The sequence below is a fragment of the Vigna radiata genome, chromosome 4 (genome assembly GCF_000741045.1).
Source record: "Vigna radiata var. radiata cultivar VC1973A chromosome 4, Vradiata_ver6, whole genome shotgun sequence".
NCBI classification, from domain to species: domain Eukaryota; kingdom Viridiplantae; phylum Streptophyta; class Magnoliopsida; order Fabales; family Fabaceae; genus Vigna; species Vigna radiata.
In genome coordinates, this window is record NC_028354.1 from 5692854 (window position 1) to 5710876 (window position 18023).

General features: G+C 32.7%; 1 protein-coding gene across 10 annotated transcripts in view; it reads left to right on the plus strand.

The window, feature by feature from the left end:
* The first annotated feature begins 5515 nt into the window (after window positions 1–5515).
* The window catches only part of LOC106759164 (E3 SUMO-protein ligase SIZ1), a 17667-nt gene continuing 5159 nt past the window's right edge, over window positions 5516–18023 (plus strand). For 2 of the 10 annotated variants that reach the window (XM_022779681.1, XM_022779679.1), the window contains exons 1-18: window positions 5516–5738; window positions 5949–6045; window positions 6432–6512; window positions 7162–7204; window positions 8776–8866; window positions 9205–9364; window positions 9586–9716; window positions 10254–10322; window positions 10885–10972; window positions 11053–11128; window positions 11338–11411; window positions 11590–11697; window positions 13478–13639; window positions 13739–13843; window positions 13926–14006; window positions 14107–15340; window positions 16691–16846; window positions 16916–17227. In XM_022779681.1, the coding sequence (XP_022635402.1) occupies window positions 6022–6045; window positions 6432–6512; window positions 7162–7204; window positions 8776–8866; window positions 9205–9364; window positions 9586–9716; window positions 10254–10322; window positions 10885–10972; window positions 11053–11128; window positions 11338–11411; window positions 11590–11697; window positions 13478–13639; window positions 13739–13843; window positions 13926–14006; window positions 14107–15340; window positions 16691–16846; window positions 16916–17227 (2995 nt within the window). In that variant the 5' untranslated portion in view covers window positions 5516–5738; window positions 5949–6021. Of the gene's footprint in view, window positions 5739–5934; window positions 6046–6431; window positions 6513–7161; window positions 7205–8775; window positions 8867–9204; window positions 9365–9585; window positions 9717–10253; window positions 10323–10884; window positions 10973–11052; window positions 11129–11337; window positions 11412–11589; window positions 11698–13477; window positions 13640–13738; window positions 13844–13925; window positions 14007–14106; window positions 15341–16690; window positions 16847–16915; window positions 17228–18023 lie in introns of all 10 variants that reach the window. The other 8 variants (XM_022779685.1, XM_022779686.1, XM_022779687.1 and 5 more) reach the window with 6 other exon arrangements.

Sequence of the window (18023 nt, forward strand, 5' to 3'; positions counted from 1 at the left end):
TTCGATCTTTGAATGATATGCTCCATTTTTTATGTGGGATTATACCATCCTACAAACCTATAATGGCCTTATTATGTGCAAATTAAAACATGTAGAGATGTGTTGATTGACAGACAGTGCATGCACTTTTAGTGGTGGACAGAACAACTCAATGGATTTTGCACTAGTATAACCCCTTAAAGTAAGTTGTTATCATCTCCTTCGAGGACTAGATAGTAGTCTATCCTCCATTTGGTCGACTTAATGTTCAAGGACCCTTATGCTGGCAGAGGAATGATTTCTTAGGATGGAGCATAGTCATTATGGGTGTTGTTTTGGATTTACCACAATAGTTAAGTAAAACAAATAGGCTAAGTTTTAAGTTTGTGCTTCGGCAAATATGGACATTTAACCTTGACACTAGCGTCTGATAGCAAAAGATCGAGAATTTCGACATGCACCTATACGTAGACACCTACCGAAAATCATAGTGAGCCATGGAGGGATAAGGGATGTGGGTTAACTATCAGTTGTTATAGGATTGTATGACAAGCTAATCACTAGTTATTTTGAACCTTCGGGAATTAATATTGTTTCTGCAAGCTCTTATTTATGCCTATTTAGTTGAATAGATGGGTAAGTTAGCCTTCAAAGTTTCTTCACGTAACTTCCACATCATGGCCTTAGACTTGGATGAGTTCCCCCGATAAAGTTTTTAGGAAAAAAAATGTGTTTTTCTATGTTAACGCTGACATTTAGAAGAATTATATAATAAATTTTCTTACAAATTGATTTATGGATAAGTTCGTTTTAGTTTATAAAATAGGATTTTTATTTTTCTTTCTATTATGAAGAAATCTTTCTTTACAATTTCTTGGTCAATAACAGTAATAAAAATAGTTCAAGATATTTGAGTACGGAAACTATAACGCAATGGCACTTGAATCAGAAACCTACTCTGTAGTAACTACAAATTACTTTTGGAAAAATCGTACTTTAAATATAACAAATAGCTTATGAGAATGAGAAACTGAGTTTATGAGGGCATTTTTATCACCTGTCTCATGGATGTTTGTTGTATTTATACATTTTATGAATATCTTTGGATATTTATTTTATACTGAATTAAATTGGAATAGCTTATTTTGTATAATTAGAGACGTTTGAAATTACATGTACAAGCAGCAGACTTGGCAGAGGCTACTCCTCTCCTCCTTGCTAATTAGTAGATTGAGAAAAGTTTTTGTTTATTTTATGTAAATATTCGTGGCTCTGGATAAGAAATAATTATTAGTTTAAGAAAAATTAAATTCGTTGAATGTAGAAGTTATTTTTAGATAAAATTACTCAAAGTTGTTGATTTAATTTTTATTGATTTGAATAAAATATTTTATTTGCTATTAATTACTAGGTAGCATTAGTGATGTCAATTTGACAATAAATTTTTGTACACATCGACTAATAATAATCATCAGAGATTAATAGTAATCACCAGAGATTTCAATTGAAAAAAAAAATATAGATTTATTGACATTGGTCCAGAGAATTCTCCCAACTAAAAAATATTTTCTGTCCATATCAATTAAAAAAACATTAATTTACATCAATCAAAAGAAATTTTTATTAGTGTCAATTAAAAAGTTATAACAGCCAAAAAATAATCTTATCAATAAAAAAAAATCAAATTAACATTTATTAAAAAATAACTTTAATTTACGCCATGATTATAAGTAATCTAACAACAATTCTTAGTGGCATTAATCTCAGTTAATATTAACAGAGGTATTTGACAACAACTAAAAAATATCATTGGTATTAAAAAGATTCATACTAACAATAATTGAAAAATAGTATCGGTTTATTTTTGTGTGACAACGATAAAAAAATAAAAAAAAAAACTCAAAGTAAAAGAAATTTCCTCCTAAATCAACTGAAAAACCAATGGAGCAAATGGCGCAAGTGAATGTCTTTCCTATTGATGTTAAGCCAAAAAATTATGGAAAAATAAATTTAACAGAGAAAGAAAAATACAAAATATTAAACTTTTTATTTTTAAGGAGAACTTCAAAAATTTATAATTTTAAGTAATAAAATTTTCTCATGAATTTCTGAAACTTTAATTTATTTTAAATTTCTTTTCTAAACAGTGTATAACGTATTCTGATAAAATATTTCTTTTTTTTTTTTTGTAAAAACAAAAAGAACTCCCACGTGTTGACAAATTTCTTCGTGCAGATTCATTGGCCTTAGTAATAATAATAACAATTCAAGATTTTCGCGTGCGGCTGCTATGCAGCATACACCAGAACCAGAAATATGCAGTAAACTCGTCCTCTGAAATAGACCAGAAAGCATCAGGCTCCTTGAACTCAAGAATCATATCACATCCTCAGCATCACACCCCCACAATAGAAATCTCTTGGCCTGATAAATTCAAAATCTCAAAATATTTTCATGAGAATCACCAGAAAAGACAGTAATTATGCACTTAAAATGAAACCAGAAGAGAATATTCAAACCATGAAGGTCTTAATAGTGTATAATTTCACATCTCTGGTGGAGTTCTGAGATGTTTTGTATCTTTTGAGTGAAATAATGCAGAGCAAACTGCTTCTCTTAAAGGAAAAGACACTTTGTACTTACCTCATCTTCCACAAAGGCACTGTCACAGTTTGCATATGGAAGGTTTACTATGCAGGAGATATGATGCTGACAAGCTTTGTTCATATGCATACTGAACGAAGCAAAAGATGAATGTAAGTGACAGCGTCATCTCTCCTGCGTAGCAAATCTTTCAATGCCTTCACCACTATCCTTCATTCTTCACCATCACTGTGTCTGTGTGTCTTCCAGGTAGACCAACCAGTGTCCAATACTATATATATACACCACAACTTTTACAATTTTTAATTTACAGACTCTCACTACATTGTGCTAATTGAGTGAATTCCAACCACAAAGGTCCTGGTCATTTGCTTGTACATAAATGTTTTTCAAAGTTATGTGGGTCACCATTCGATTGTTTGTACATAAATGTTTGATTGGCGTAGAAGGCTGCATGTGGTCTGAATTCCGATACCTTAAATAAGTGCCATTTCAGCTGTGGTTATTGTAATACCGTCATCTTCTGTCACATCAACATTCACAAAAAAACTGCTGCATTAGTGCAATAATGGTCTTCTCTATCGGTGCAACTTAATGATTGTACTCGTAATGTTGACAAAGTCTTTTGGTTTTCTTTGGTCCAGTGAATTTGTGCAATGACATTTGATTCTGTTCATGAACATGGGAGGATGGAAATTTGGAAAAGAAAGAACGAAGATGTGTGTGTGTGTAATATTTATCCATAGACATTTTGTTTGTAAATTTAAGAAAGGACCATTTTAGACTTGGACATTTTTATCATATCAGTCCTTTAAGAATCATATTTTAAATAGACTTCACCTATAGTTAAACATATATTATTTTCTTTTCAAATAGAAAAATCAATTAAAGATAATGTTACACTATTTTTAAATAAAATAACTTTTTCATCCAATAGTTCGAATTCCAAGTAGAGGTTTCACCACTAAACTTAATATTAGATTTTGTATTTGTTTAAAATATATGATAATTCAATTGTCTTCAAACAAAATATTATATTTATTTTTAAAGTTTATTAATCCGATACAACATTAAATTATTTTCATACACATTTATATATCTATTTTATATGACATTCCTCTTTTTAATGTCCTTATTTATATGAGACATACCTCCTGTTATATCAATTTCAAAATCTGATTCATTTGGAAATATAATAAATTACTCATTATCCAACTTGAATTATTTGACTTAATTTTCTGAAATCTGAGTAAACTTAATTATTTAATTTAGACTAGAGGTGTCAAAACGAATAATTCGACCCCTTATTACGGATTGGTCACTTAGTGAACCAATTCAACCTAACTCATTTATTAACGAGTCAGAAAAATTCAAACCCTGTCCGACACCCATGAGTTTGTTGATAAACAGATTGACTCACTAACTCATTTAATTAAAACTTTCTATAATCCAAATTTAAACAAATTTCACTCCCATATTTCGTTCTCAACATGGGTGTTTAATTAATTTTGAAAATAAAAAACTTAAATAATTTTTTTCAAGCAAAAAAAAAAATTATAAAATTAAAATTAAATTTTAATAAAATAAAATTAGTTAGGTGGATTGATGGGCTAATCCGACCTATCACGAGTTCAACCTGCATGAACCGGATTTAAATGAGCCGGATTAAAATCTGATCCACCTAAAAAAAATACAATTTTTTTAAACCCAGATCTAATCCATAATAAGCGGATTGACCCAAAGAATGTGACCAATTTTAACCACTTTAGTTTTAATAGGTAATGTATTTGTTGAATAAATGTAACTAATTTTTTTCATATGTCTAAATCGTTTGATAAGGAAAACGATTTTCATATTATTTAAGCAGATGCCAATATATAAATTCGATACTTTTGTTAGTTATTATATTTTTAAAAAGTGATAAGACTTTAATATTTTATAGAAAAAAACTTACGTCTTTCTAATTAAAATGTAGGAACTGCAGATAAATTATAAAATTTGAAAGGAATTAAACAAAGAAACATATTTATCATTTTTTCAAGAACACTATTTTATGTATTTTTTTTTAAATGTAAACTTGAATTGTCGGTATTGAGAAAAAAAAAATGAAAAGAAATTTATGTTGATTTGACTGATATATAATAAAATAACTTTTTATATATTAATACATTTAAAAGTAATTTGATATAATTTCTTTAAAATATAAATTAGAGTTAAAATAATTTTTTAAGTAAAATATTTGTTCATAATTTTTTTTAATAAAATAAGTTATATTTCAAAATAAGAATATATAAAAATAAATTAATTTATTTTTTTAAAATTATTGTTCTACTATTTTCTACTTTAATTATATATTTTTTATTATAATATTAAATATAATATACTTTTTAATTTATTATTTTTATATGTTAATAAAATATTAAATTAATTTATTTCATTTGTTATTTTAATATTATATATCGTATTTTTAAAAATTGATACTCTTTAATAATTTACTAATTTAAATTTCGTCATCTATTATAATTTTTGACATAGCTGATTAAAAACATAATTGACAGTATTAGGTTTGTTTTAAAAAAATTTATATTTTTATTAGTGCACAAAATATCTTTTTCTTATGAAGGCTTCCAAACTTTGTTATTTCATGAGTTATTTAAAAGGTATTTTTTTATTAATTATAATCTCGTAACCACAAGTTTATTGAAATATTTTATAACTGTTATTTAAAAAAGCTAAAAGATATTTAAAAAAAAATTAATTGAATAAGAAGATATATTGTAAATATCATTTAATCATTATAAAAATGACATTGTAAGTAACAAGTGCAACTATAGTATCCAATTAAATAAACATACATATATTACAATTATCACTATGCACATTTTTCTTTTTGAATGTATATATAAAAATTAGTGTAATGTCACCTTGATGAAACCCTATATAAACTGTAGCAAGGAAGAGGAACCTGAAGAAATACAGAAAAACAGAAAGGGATTGTGTCCATTGAACTTAGACGCGCTTACTGAAACCTAGCGTACTGAAACCTAACCCGGACGTGTTCCGGTTGAGAAAACAGGATTGCATATGACCCGATAAGTCCGAAGTTTCAAGTGTAGAATTTGTTGTGGTTCTGAAAGAAACTCACATCAATCCAAGTAAGCTTCCAAAACCCTAATCGCTACTCTTTTACTTCCTTTTTGTTTTCTTGTTTTGTGCTAAGATTTCGTTTTGTATGTTTGATGTGCATTTTAATCTGTGCTCAATTTATCATTTCGCTTCTAATCTTTTCAATTTATTATTTAAATTCTACTGGCTGCTTTTTGTTTTGCTTGGTTTACTTAATTCGAGTAGATTGATCACTGCAGGAGTAGCATGTGCTAGCTTCCAGGGTTTGTCTTGTTGATTGCTCTTCGATCATTGCTGAAGATTCTGTGCAAAATGGATTTGGTAGCTAGTTGCAAGGTATGTTTATATTTAATTTTTGTTTGAAAATAGTTATTTTGGTTTTTCAACCGTACTATGCTAATATGTTGATTTTGATGGTAATTGACAATTTTAGTTTTGGAGTGGCTTCTAAGAAGAACAAGGAACTTTTTTTTTTTTTTAAAATAAGTTTATTTATAGTGCCAGATGTTAGAATTAGAATTTTCTCTAGCAAATATTGTTTGTACCTTATTCATTGAATGTACTTGCAGTTTTTATTTATTTTTATTTCTTTACCATGATCATTGTTAAGTATGTCATGCAGGAAAGTGTTAGTATTCATTTTTGTCTTGATTTTATGCTGTATAATATTAACCATGAACTATGACGTTGTACTTTACTGATCTAGTGACTTTTTCTTGTAGGAAAAATTGCAATACTTTCGTTTGAAAGAGCTCAAAGATGTGCTCACTCAATTGGGACTCTCAAAACAGGGAAAGAAGCAGGTGAGTCGAGGGAAAAAAAAATTCTCTGATTACGCATGTATTTTCAATTTTAGGATTTTGCTTTGAATCTTGAGTGCTAATTGGCATCATTGAATGATGTTTATTGGTTTTTTAGGATTTTGCTTTGAATCTTGAGTGCTAATTGGCATCATTGAATGATGTTTATATGTTTCTTACTTGTTATTTTTTTATGACATTTCCTTAGCTCTTTAAATTGTTTTATTTGGGCTGCACAGTTTAGGCTTATACGTCTTTTTGTGATGAATGATAGCTTTTGAAACTCTTAGAAAAGATGTATCTTCAATTTTAGGATTTTGCTTTGAATCTTGAGTGCTAGAGTAGTTGGCATCATTGAATGATGTTCATTTTCTGATTACTTGTTATTTTTTATTATATTTATTTACCTCCTTTTTAAATTTTTTTATTTAGGCTGCACATTTTCAACTTGTATATCTCTTAGTAATGAAGAATATGCGTTTGAAACTCTTTTAAATGATGTATATTGTCAAAGGGGAATAGACTTTCATGTTTCTTGTTTTGGTTTTTAAATTTTAACTTGGGCAATAATATTATTTTTTAATGCTTAACTTAGTACTATCTTTTGGGGTTTTTAGACAATATAATAATATGAATGCTTCATTTTCTATAGGATCTTGTTGATAGGATATTGTCTATTCTTTCAGAGGACCAAGGTATGGCTATTTATGCTCTCTCTATGATGTACACACACGGTGAATCAACCATTTTGTAATGTTTCTGCTTGAATTTGTCAAAGTTTATTTATTTGAATACCTACATGTCAGAGTTATTAACTTAACTCCTTAACAAGCAAATGTCTCAGATGTGTTTGTATGTCAATGTCAATATATTATTGCCGTGATTAATTGTTGTATATATTCAGCGTTTTAATTTTCTTTTATTCAAGTTAGATGTATTGTAAACTTTCCTTCTTAGGGTTTGTTTGGATAAACATCGCCGCAAACACTTATAGGAGAAGAAAACAGGAAGGAAAAATGAAATAATCTTCTGTAGAAGTTAAAATTAACTCATATGTAAGTTAATTTGTAGAAGTTTTTTCATATTAGTTTCTCCAAAATTTGTCTTTTAGCTTATCCACAAACTAATTTTAGCCTCCTGGGAAACTTACAACTTACAACTTTTGTCTTTTAGCTTATCCAAATATGCCCTTAATGAGTTTTGGTTTTCTCATTTCTTTTGGCTGTGTTTGTACGGAGAAATTCCTTTTATGGCTTGTCATTGTCTTTTTATAGTACACTTTAAAATTCAGTCTCATCATCAACTCTGCTGAAGTTCTAGCTCAATATGTCACATTGGTCAACCATAGTTGATAACAATGCCAAATAGACTCTATCGTGGAGCGGCTCAGGCATGCTACGAAAGTTGAATGGGCAAAGTTGTGCAAATCCTGGCTGGAGCAAGAACTATTGGTGTGAGTGACAAGAAACCATTTTAGCCATGAAATAACGTCATTAATGGCTGTATTGGGAGATTCAATCTGGGTTCCCCTCCTTCCCTGGAATCACAACTGGAACTCTACTTTGTCAGTCAGCTGTGTGCACTCTGTTGTGAAGTAGCATCCACTGTTTTTATGAGGGATACCCACCTATATTTGGCAACATTTCCTTGCCAGCTGTGACAGGTGGGCATTCCCAACTTATGCAGCCTCTGCTCTCCATAGTTTCCAATCATACTGAGAGCTGCGGCAATTTTCTGGAAAACCTGTCATCTTTTCCGTCTGACTGTCACCTTTGCTACCTTGCTTTGTTCTGTTCCTCACGGTTCTGTTCTTTTAATTCCTCTATAGCAGAAAGTCTTTCGTCCCACTATCTGCTATAGCATTTTCAGGTCAGCTGCACTGGCTGTTATTTGGAATTGGCAACTATGTGGTCAACAACTACAACACAAGCCATATGGGCAGCGAATGGGTCATATTGGTCAAACTTTATAAAATATACAAATATAAGTTATGAATAAAATGATGAGCTTTAGGCAATGAAGTTTATTTATACCCGTTCAAGTTTTTTTTTTTTTTTTATCTGATTCAAGGCTTGAATCAGATAAAAAAACTAGTTGAACTCGAGTTTTAGAACACTGGTTTAGAGTGGTGGCAATGCAACTTCTGTAAAGGCATAGTTTATTGAATTGAATGTATTTTGGAATTTTTATTTTTTATGCATATAATTTTATTTTGTGAAGTTGCCTGACATGCTTCTATCTTTTCCCCTGTAAACTGAGTTCACAGCTTGTTACTTTTTCCCAGTTTCTAAATTGTGGATCAAGAAGAATGCAGTTGGAAAACAACGGGTGGCCAAATTAGTGGAGGACACATATAGGTTAGTGTTAGAGACAACACTGTTGGTGATATTTTTTTTTATCTAGTTTAGTATGCTTCAGATAAATGTAAAGGCCAATAATTTTTTAGAGAATGTTTGAATACGAAGTTATAAGTGTTTTTGAGAGGTTCTCTACTGAAAAAAGCCTCTATCTTTTAGTAAAGAAACTCTCAAAAACATTTTGAACTTATCCAAATAGAGCTCATGTTTGATCAGTTTGTACTTTACTCATGGTTTGATGATGTGTTTCTATGTTTATGTTAACTTGATTTTGCGGGCATATACTATAATCTTGGTTTATGTTTTTCTTGTGACTTGTGTGTTTCCATTTTGCCCAGAAAATTGCAGGTATCCGGGGCCATTGACCTGTCATCGAAGGGACAGGGCTCTGATAGCAGTAATGTGAAAATTAAAAATGAAATGGAGGATTCCTTTCTATCAGATACTAAGATTCGCTGTCTCTGTGGAAATGTATTGGATACGGACCCATTGGTCAAGGTGTAATATTCGATATATATATATATATATATATATATATATATATATATATATGTTATCTATCCTGATGATTTTAATATTATATGCCTTTTTACTCGCCCGAATGATTTTATTGGTCATTTCCATCCCAATCCCCCCACTTTTATAAAATTGTTTTATTAACATCTCATATCAATTTAAGTTTGTTAATGGAAACATTTTTTCTTCTCGTCTAAATGCAGTGTGCAGATACAAGATGTCATGTGTCGCAGCACATCAACTGTGTTGTTATTCCAGAGAAACCTACGGATGGAACCCCACATGTTCCTGATAAATTCTACTGTGAAATATGTCGAGTTGATCGGGCAGACCCGTATGTTGTGTTTGTTCTTTTAGTAGACGGGGTGGAATAAATAATAGTTCAGAAGTTTCTTTTCCCCCATTCAATGCTAAATATTTGTAATCTTTACTTACATGCATTTTATTTTGTATTATCAAGGGCTTGTGTTATTTCCGTTTTCATTCAATTTGTTGTCTGTAATATCCTGTAGTGATGCAATTGACTGAACTTATGGATGATAACATGTTTCATGGTGGTAACTTCGTCGTTGATTGTTCTTTCAATAGCATATTGATAGTTTTAGAGAGACTCACTTTCTGTATTTCATTCTTCTAAGCTAACATTGTCGTGGCTGCTAGTTATGAATAGAGATTCCAATTTCCATTATTAGGCTTCGATTTTTGTTGAACAATGTCATTTTGAGAATATGACATTCCAATTTGAATGCTATGTTTATTGTCTTTTGAAAAACTCTTCCTCTGTGTGTGATACTCCTGTATGCATTTATTATTTGCCATTTTCTTCAGCCCATCACTCAAATTTTTATTTTTTCTCTTCTTTATATTACAGGTTCTGTGTTTCAGTGACACACCTTTTGTTTCCGGTGAAGTTGACAACAACCAATATTCCCACTGATGGGTAAGGTTGTAATTGGCTTGTGACATTGTGCTACTGGTTTTGTTTGTGTTTGAGCAAATTGAATGTCTTTTTTAGTTGTTATATGCCAATAAGAGAAATTTGTTGCGTAAGTTACAATTGCAATTGCTTGCATGAGTCGTTATTCTTCATTCAGGCTTGACTACTTTCCATTTAATTTAGCAGGTGAGCGTGGAGTTGTGTGTTATATTTAATTCTTTTCTTCTAATGCAAGTTCATGTGTCTTGTGTATAGCTTTTGGTTTCTTTCCACGTATGTTCTATGTTGGTTGTTTTGTTCTATTCAAAGGGATACCAATATTAGCGCTGTTTCCTATATTTACATTGTGTGAAGTAAAATTGTTTGGGTGTTGAGTTTGCATTTTTGAGTTCAGAGTTCTCTCAGGACATTAACCTTTCGGAACTAAATTCCCCTCCTCTGAGTGTTTTATTTTCTTGTCTCATGGTTTTCTTAAGTCAAATCTTCACAAATTTATTGTTTATACCACCTTTAATATAACTTTGTGCTTGAATGGTTTAACCATATTTCTATTTGAATTATTCAGGACCAGCCCAGTTCAGAGTGTGGAAAGAACGTTTCAACTCACTAAAGCAAACAAGGAGTTGGTATCGAAACCAGAATATGATGTTCAGGTTGGCATGATTTAGTGCTTGTAGTTTGATGCGTAACTGGATATCTAGGTATTAATGTATGACAATTCTTTCATGTTTAGGCTTGGTGTATGCTTTTGAATGACAAGGTTTCATTCAGGATGCAATGGCCACAATATACGGATTTAAAAGTCAATGGTATGTTTGCTAATCTTAATCTACTCCCTTTTGTTAGTTTCCTTTTGAGACTTTTGTTTCATGTCTTGGGTCGTACTTTAGCCTTTACATTAAATTATGTGTGATTAGAAGTATGCATTTTGTTATTAAAATATCCAAATTTCTTTGTGGAATTCATGATTATGGTTGAATTGTATTTTTGTCATTGAATTTTAACTATATACCTTTAGGTCTTCCTGTTCGTGCAATTAACAGACCCGGTTCACAGGTGCTTGGGCCTAATGGTCGTGACTCTGGTTCAGTTGTGAGTTTGTTGTCTTCTATTGATTGTAACAATTAAGAAATTTATCTTATTTTCTGTCTTTTTTGAATGTAGAAATTTATGTTTGAGTGCTGGTTTTAGACCAATTTTTTCTTCCATGTTAATTAAATTTCATTCATACTAGTTTATTCAATTTCTTATTTTATTTCTCCTCTGCCAGATCACACCATATTCAAAGGATGGAATTAATAGGATTTCCTTGACAGTGGTGGATGCTCGAGTATTCTGTTTAGGGGTTCGAATTATTAAAAGGCTCACCATGCCAGAGGTATTGCATTCTAAACTTGCTTAATTTCTAAGTATAGTATTCTGGCTGACTTATGGTTCCTTTCGTCTAGAACTTTTTGGAATAGTCAAGATTATTCAATCAAGATTGCTTTCTAAACTTGCTTAATTTTTAAGTATAGTATTGTGGCTTACTTTTGGTTCCTTCAATCCAAGCTTATTAGGAGTTTGATGTTGAATCTCCTTATATTGATGTCAGTCAAAAAGTTTGAGGTTGTTTCCTTTGGGTTTATTTCTGAAAAAGAAAAAGGAAATTTAGCAAAGCTTGGAATGCTAATGTGATTCTCACTTTTTGTCAATTTTAAGTTGGGGATTATTGAATTTGGAAAGTATTGGGGGGCAGGGTAGTTTATGTAGTACTATGGCTTGACATTGCAGCTGTTGCTTATATTGACATTTAGCACTCATTTTAATCGTGAAAAGGCATGTCTTGTAATTGTCTCTCACGTGAAAATTGTATTTATCAGAGTTCTTATGCTTTCTTAGTTCCGTGCTTAGGAGTTATTGGCATACTATTGGTTTTTTTTCGTGATGTTTAATATCCTTTCACATATCTATCAAAGGCATGTTTGGTTATACCGAACTCTTAAAAGTATATAGGAATCTTGTTCATTTGGTTTTTTATGTGATTTCCAGTTTTCTGTTTTGTAAATATGGTGAAGAAATATTGCTAACACTTTTTTTGGATTGGCTTCTTTTGGAGATTTTAACATATTGATTTTTTTTTTTTTTATTTGGTAGGGTTCTGTTTTAATCAAACTGCATGTCTTTCATAACCAAAAATTGTTTTTTGATGAAGTTTTGGTGTTTCCAAACAAAGCTGAAATGTTTTATGCTGTCAACATTTTATCCATCGTTCATATATGCTTAAGTGTGATCTGAATTGTGTTTTCCCCTCATTCACTAAATGTGGAGAGTGTGCATGGATTTTAGTGGGAGTGGCATTACTTTTAATTACAAAAATTTCTCTTATGGAAAGATAAATTCGTATTAGTCAAGCAAAGGAAAGCACAAGGAGTTAAGGATAAGGTATCCTCCAGAACATGTAGAAATACAGGGGATAAGTAAAAGGACATTAGAAGCTATTTTGCTGAAGGAAATGTGCTTTGTATATGTCATTAGAAATACAGGAGCAGTGTTTTCATATGCATCCTGTTTAAAATGATTGTTCAAGAAATGGTGAAAATAAAATGACATTTTTTGTATGTCAATGGGAACAAAACACATTTTCCTAAATCTAAGGGTCCTTAAACTCAGCAACCATCTAGTTACCAGATCTCTGGATTAGAGAATCCCAAACCTCAACAGTTACCGAATGTAGAGAATTGAGAATTAGTTAGAGAAGGCAGCTTGGCATAATTAGCAGTCGAAGGGGATGGATTGAGAGTTGTTAGCATTAGGTTAAAGAAAGCAGTGTCAAAGCATAATTATAAGGGGAAACCCTGGCTATAATTCAATTTTCTATTTGTTCTGCTGTTTTTCAGTCAACCATGAAATCATTTTCCTTTCTCTGTTTCTGTTATGGGTTTCTTTTACTGAGTCGGCTATTCTATTGATACAACACAGAGAAGTGCTAAGCATCAAAAGCAAAATATCGAACCTTTATTCCTTTGAAAGATATTTAATTCACGAAGGATGTGAGATTTATATCTCTGTTGTGTTGAAATGCCCGTGGCATGTATGCTTAATTTTTGAAGTCTATATATTCATTTAATACTATTGCACATGCATTATTAAATCAATTACTTGTTCTCTGGTTCTAGATTCTAAGCATGATTCCAGAGGAGCGTAATGGTGAGAGTTTTGAAGATGCTCTTGCACGTGTTTGTTGTTGTGTTGGGGGTGGAAATGCAAATGATAATGCTGATAGTGATAGTGATTTGGAAGTGGTTTCAGATACTTTTAGCATCAATCTTCGTTGCCCAGTAAGGCTTTCATGTGTTGGATTTTTTTTAGTTACCGTGAAGTTTTATGATTCACTTCCTGAAAGTCTTACAAATTTTGTGTACTTGTTAAATTTATAGATGAGTGGTTCAAGAATGAAGATTGCAGGAAGATTCAAACCTTGTGTTCACATGGGCTGTTTCGATCTTGAAGTTTTTGTTGAATTGAATGAACGATCAAGGAAGGTATGGTTCTAAAAAGTTGAGCTTGCTTTGTCGGTCACCTGTTTTTAAAAGATGTTTGATGAAGCATTAATTCTTTCTGCAGTGGCAGTGCCCCATATGCCTTAAAAATTATGCTTTGGAGAATATCATCATTGACCCTTACTTCAATCGCATCACTACTCTGGTATTGTTTTATCCCCCTTTATCTTTATTTCTCTCTTGATAAAGTGTATAATTGAGTTTGTTGACTCGGTAGTTATTACATAACTGGTTTGCTGGCATAGATGAAAAATTGTGGAGAAGAGATTACAGAGGTCGAGGTGAAGCCTGATGGTTTTTGGCGTGTCAAAGTTAAGAATGAAAGTGAACGTCGGGAGTTGGGAACTCTTGCTCATTGGCACCGTCCTGATGGATCCCTCTTTGTCTCTACTGATGAAATCAAGAAAATGGAAAATTTAAAGCTCAAACAGGAAGGTGTTTCAGATGGTCATATTGGTTTAAAACTTAGGAAGAATAGTAACGGTGTTTGGGAAGTCAGCAAACCTGAGAATACAAGCACCTCTTCTGGTAATAATAGATTGAATGAGGATCTTGAAAATATTGAACATGTTATTATTCCAATGAGCAGCAGTGACACTGGAAGTGGCCGGGATGAAGATGATCCAAGTGTAAATCAGGGTGGTGGTGGGCATATTGATTATTCTACTACCAATGGTATTGAGATTGATTCTGTGTTTAACAGTAAAATTGATTCAGCATATGGATATTCTGTTTATAATGCTTCTGCTCCAATTGGTGATGCAGAAGTTATTGTTATTAGTGATTCAGAAGAAGACAACGATGTATTGATGTCTCCAACTCCTATAACTGGGTACACCAATAATCAAACTAGTGCTGCAGTTGATGTTTACTCGGTGCTAGAGCCTGGAATTATTGATTCATATACGGAGGATCCCAATCCTGGTGGAAATGCAAGTTTAGGAGTTTTTAATAGTCATCCCAGTGAAGATGATTTTGGGATGTCCTCCCTCTGGCCATTGCAATCTGGAACTCCAGCAGTCCCAGGATTCCAATTATTTAGTTCTGAAGTGGAGGAGGATGTGTCAGATACATTGGTTGGTTTGCAGAGCGGTAACATCAATTGCTCATCGTCACTGAATGGTTATATGTTGGCCCCGGATACTGCTTTGGGATCTAGCACTCTTATGCCAGATTCCTCGGTGGTTCGACCTGATGATGATTTAAATGGTGGCTTGGTTGACAATCCACTGGCATTTCCCAGAGAAGATCCCTCCCTTCAGATTTTTCTCCCTACAAAACCAGCAGAATCATCCATTCAGCATGAATTGAGTGATCACGCGGACGTATCAAATGGTGTCTTCACGGAGGATTGGATCACTCTTAGTCTTGGAGGTGGTGCTAGTGGCCGTAACGGTGATGCTTCCACTGCAACTGGATTGAATTCCAGACCGCAAATTGCATCTGGAGAAGGTGCCTCAAATTCCTTGACAGATACCGGTTTGTTACTCTTGGCCTAAAGCTTTTGTCACTACTTTTTTTTTTTAATTTTTTAGAGGATCTCAATTGTCAATTTGAGTACTGATTTTAGCTAGGGATATCATTTTGTGCGCTTTCATATGTTTGGACTCAGAAGTTTTAGTTACACAGAAACACATGTGGAGGTTAATATCATCTATATCTTCAAGTGGGCAAACAACCATTTACTTATTCTTGACAATGATATTGTCTTGTATTCTATCAATATATGAACATGCTTAGTCATCGCAAAATACCTAAGAATTTGAGTATTTCCCTTTTCTTAATAAATGAGGCCTTTTCGGAGAACCTTAATATATTTTAGAATGTGAATCACTGCATCTGAATGTTCTTGACGAGGAGAATTAATAAATTGACTTACTATGCTCATTGAAAGGTGTGTGGAACGAATCAAAGTGAGGGAATTTAGATTACCAACTAACCATATGTATCTCCTAGGATTGGTTCTCCTTGGTTAGATACAAGTTTGACACTGGATCCATTTGTGTCCACAAACTTAGTAAACATCATTGTTTCTTTTAAAATGCCGAGAGCATATTTTCTGACATGAACAATCCATCTTTGCATTGTGCCACCTCTGTCAAGGAAAAACCTAAGGTGTCCAAGCTTTTTTGTCTTGAAATTGTGATCAATATATTGTTTTAGTTGTACAATACCCTCTTTATCACTGCGTGTGATAACAATGCTGTTTTACTTTTACATATATATATTGAAATAGATACACTACACATGATGTGTGTAATTGGTATAAAGGGAACACTCCCATGGGATGAAAACTAGGTTTGAGTGAGGTGTGAATAGTGGATTTAACAACACTACATAGTTGAGCATCAATCTTTACCCGTTGTTCATGATTTATCTAGAAAGAAAGTAACTCTGCCTCTGACTGGGCCAAACAAGATCTCCCACTATGAGGGGGATATGAATGGGTAGATCTCAATGTTTGAGTGTATTTTTCTAAATATAAGTGGTCATCTTTCCTCAAGTTGTACCACAATAGTATTTATATGTTCGAGGAGCATGTCTCTGATGACATAGTTTCATTTGATCAAGTGAGTGTCATTGATAATGTTTGTCATGACCGAGAGGGTTACCCACACCACTTTATCTAATGTGGCTCCTATCCAACTTCACTCAGTCCCAAGAATGGTTAGTTGGTTGTCTTTAGTTCGGCAAGCAGGATCTTGTTTACTCGACTCTTTCTCTTTATCCTTTAAGAACTTTAAAACCTATTTCTTTTGAGTGGTAGTAAATCCTCCTGGTCGAGAATACTTCTACGTCGACAAAAAACCTAAATTTCCTTTTTACTAGACACGAGACCACTGAGGTATCTCAAATGGTTGAGAGATTCCATGCCGGAAGAGGATAGGAAGACGTTGGGATGCTTGGATGAATTATCTCACAGACTTCTTACTCGACAAATTGTGAAAGTCTTCCTTTCCCCACATTCCTTTGCCAGCATGTTGGGTATGTTCTTTTTCTTTGTGAAGTTATGACCGATGCGTTATCTAAATCTGAATGTTTCTGTGTTGGCAGGAATCATGTCGCTAGTAGAAGCTAAGATTGGAATGAAGAATGTCTTCTTTGACATGAAGAAGATTGCTATTGAGAACAAGAAAAAAGATGGTAGTCGTGGTACTAAAAAAGGTCCAATAGTAGAAACATATCCACCACCCTGGCTACAACAAGGAGGCAGGGGGATAAAGAGCAACAGATCGACTAACCCTTGGGAGTATGTTGTGACTTCTCGGTTTGACCATAAAGACTATGGAAGTCTTGTGGTGGACAACATAGATATGCAGAAAAACATAAGCATATCCCTATCTGAGGAAGAGGCGCATTTGGTTGGTGAGAACTCTTCGAATTCACTCATGAACGCCTTCTTGGAATATCATAGCCGATCACTGGTTTTTGGCCACCAAGTGGTTACTCTCCCAAAAAAGGAGATAGAGGATGAGGAAAAAATCAAGACGGCCAATGAGTTGGCCGAGTTGAAGAACCAGATGATGGCTATGAAAATCGAGAAGGAAGAATAGGAGAACGATCGGTCAGAAAACAAGAGGCTAAACTCTTGGAAAAATTGTTGCCTAGAGTCTGAGGGCAAATTATAGTAGGCCAAGAAGATGATTATTGAAGGGAAGCAAGCTCGAGAGAGTGTGGTTGAGGAGTTGCTGGAAACCCAAATGTTAGTGGAATCTGAACATGAAGAAGGCTTTAAGAAAGCACTTCGCCAAATAGCGCTCCTCTACAACATAGATGCTAGTGATAAACGCTTTGATGTGAACAAAGATGTTAATAGAAAAACCTTGGTTCACCTAGTCAATATGTCTGTCTTAGATGCCAATGAGGATGATGCTAAAGATGACGAGGAAGTTGTCGGCATCAAAGGAACTCCCTCTAACTTGAGTTCGTCTCCCAAACTTATTGCTATCACTAAAGAAGTTAATGTTGAAACCATAAAGTAGTTATCTTAATGTTTTTTCTTACTTTTTGTTTTTAAGGACAATTAAATATAGTGAAAATTATATATTGGAATTAATCCCTTGTGTTAAATACACACATAGGGTTCTCTATTTATAATAGAAGAAATATGGGCTAAGCCCAAATACAAATGAATATCTAAGAATAAAATAAAATAAAATAA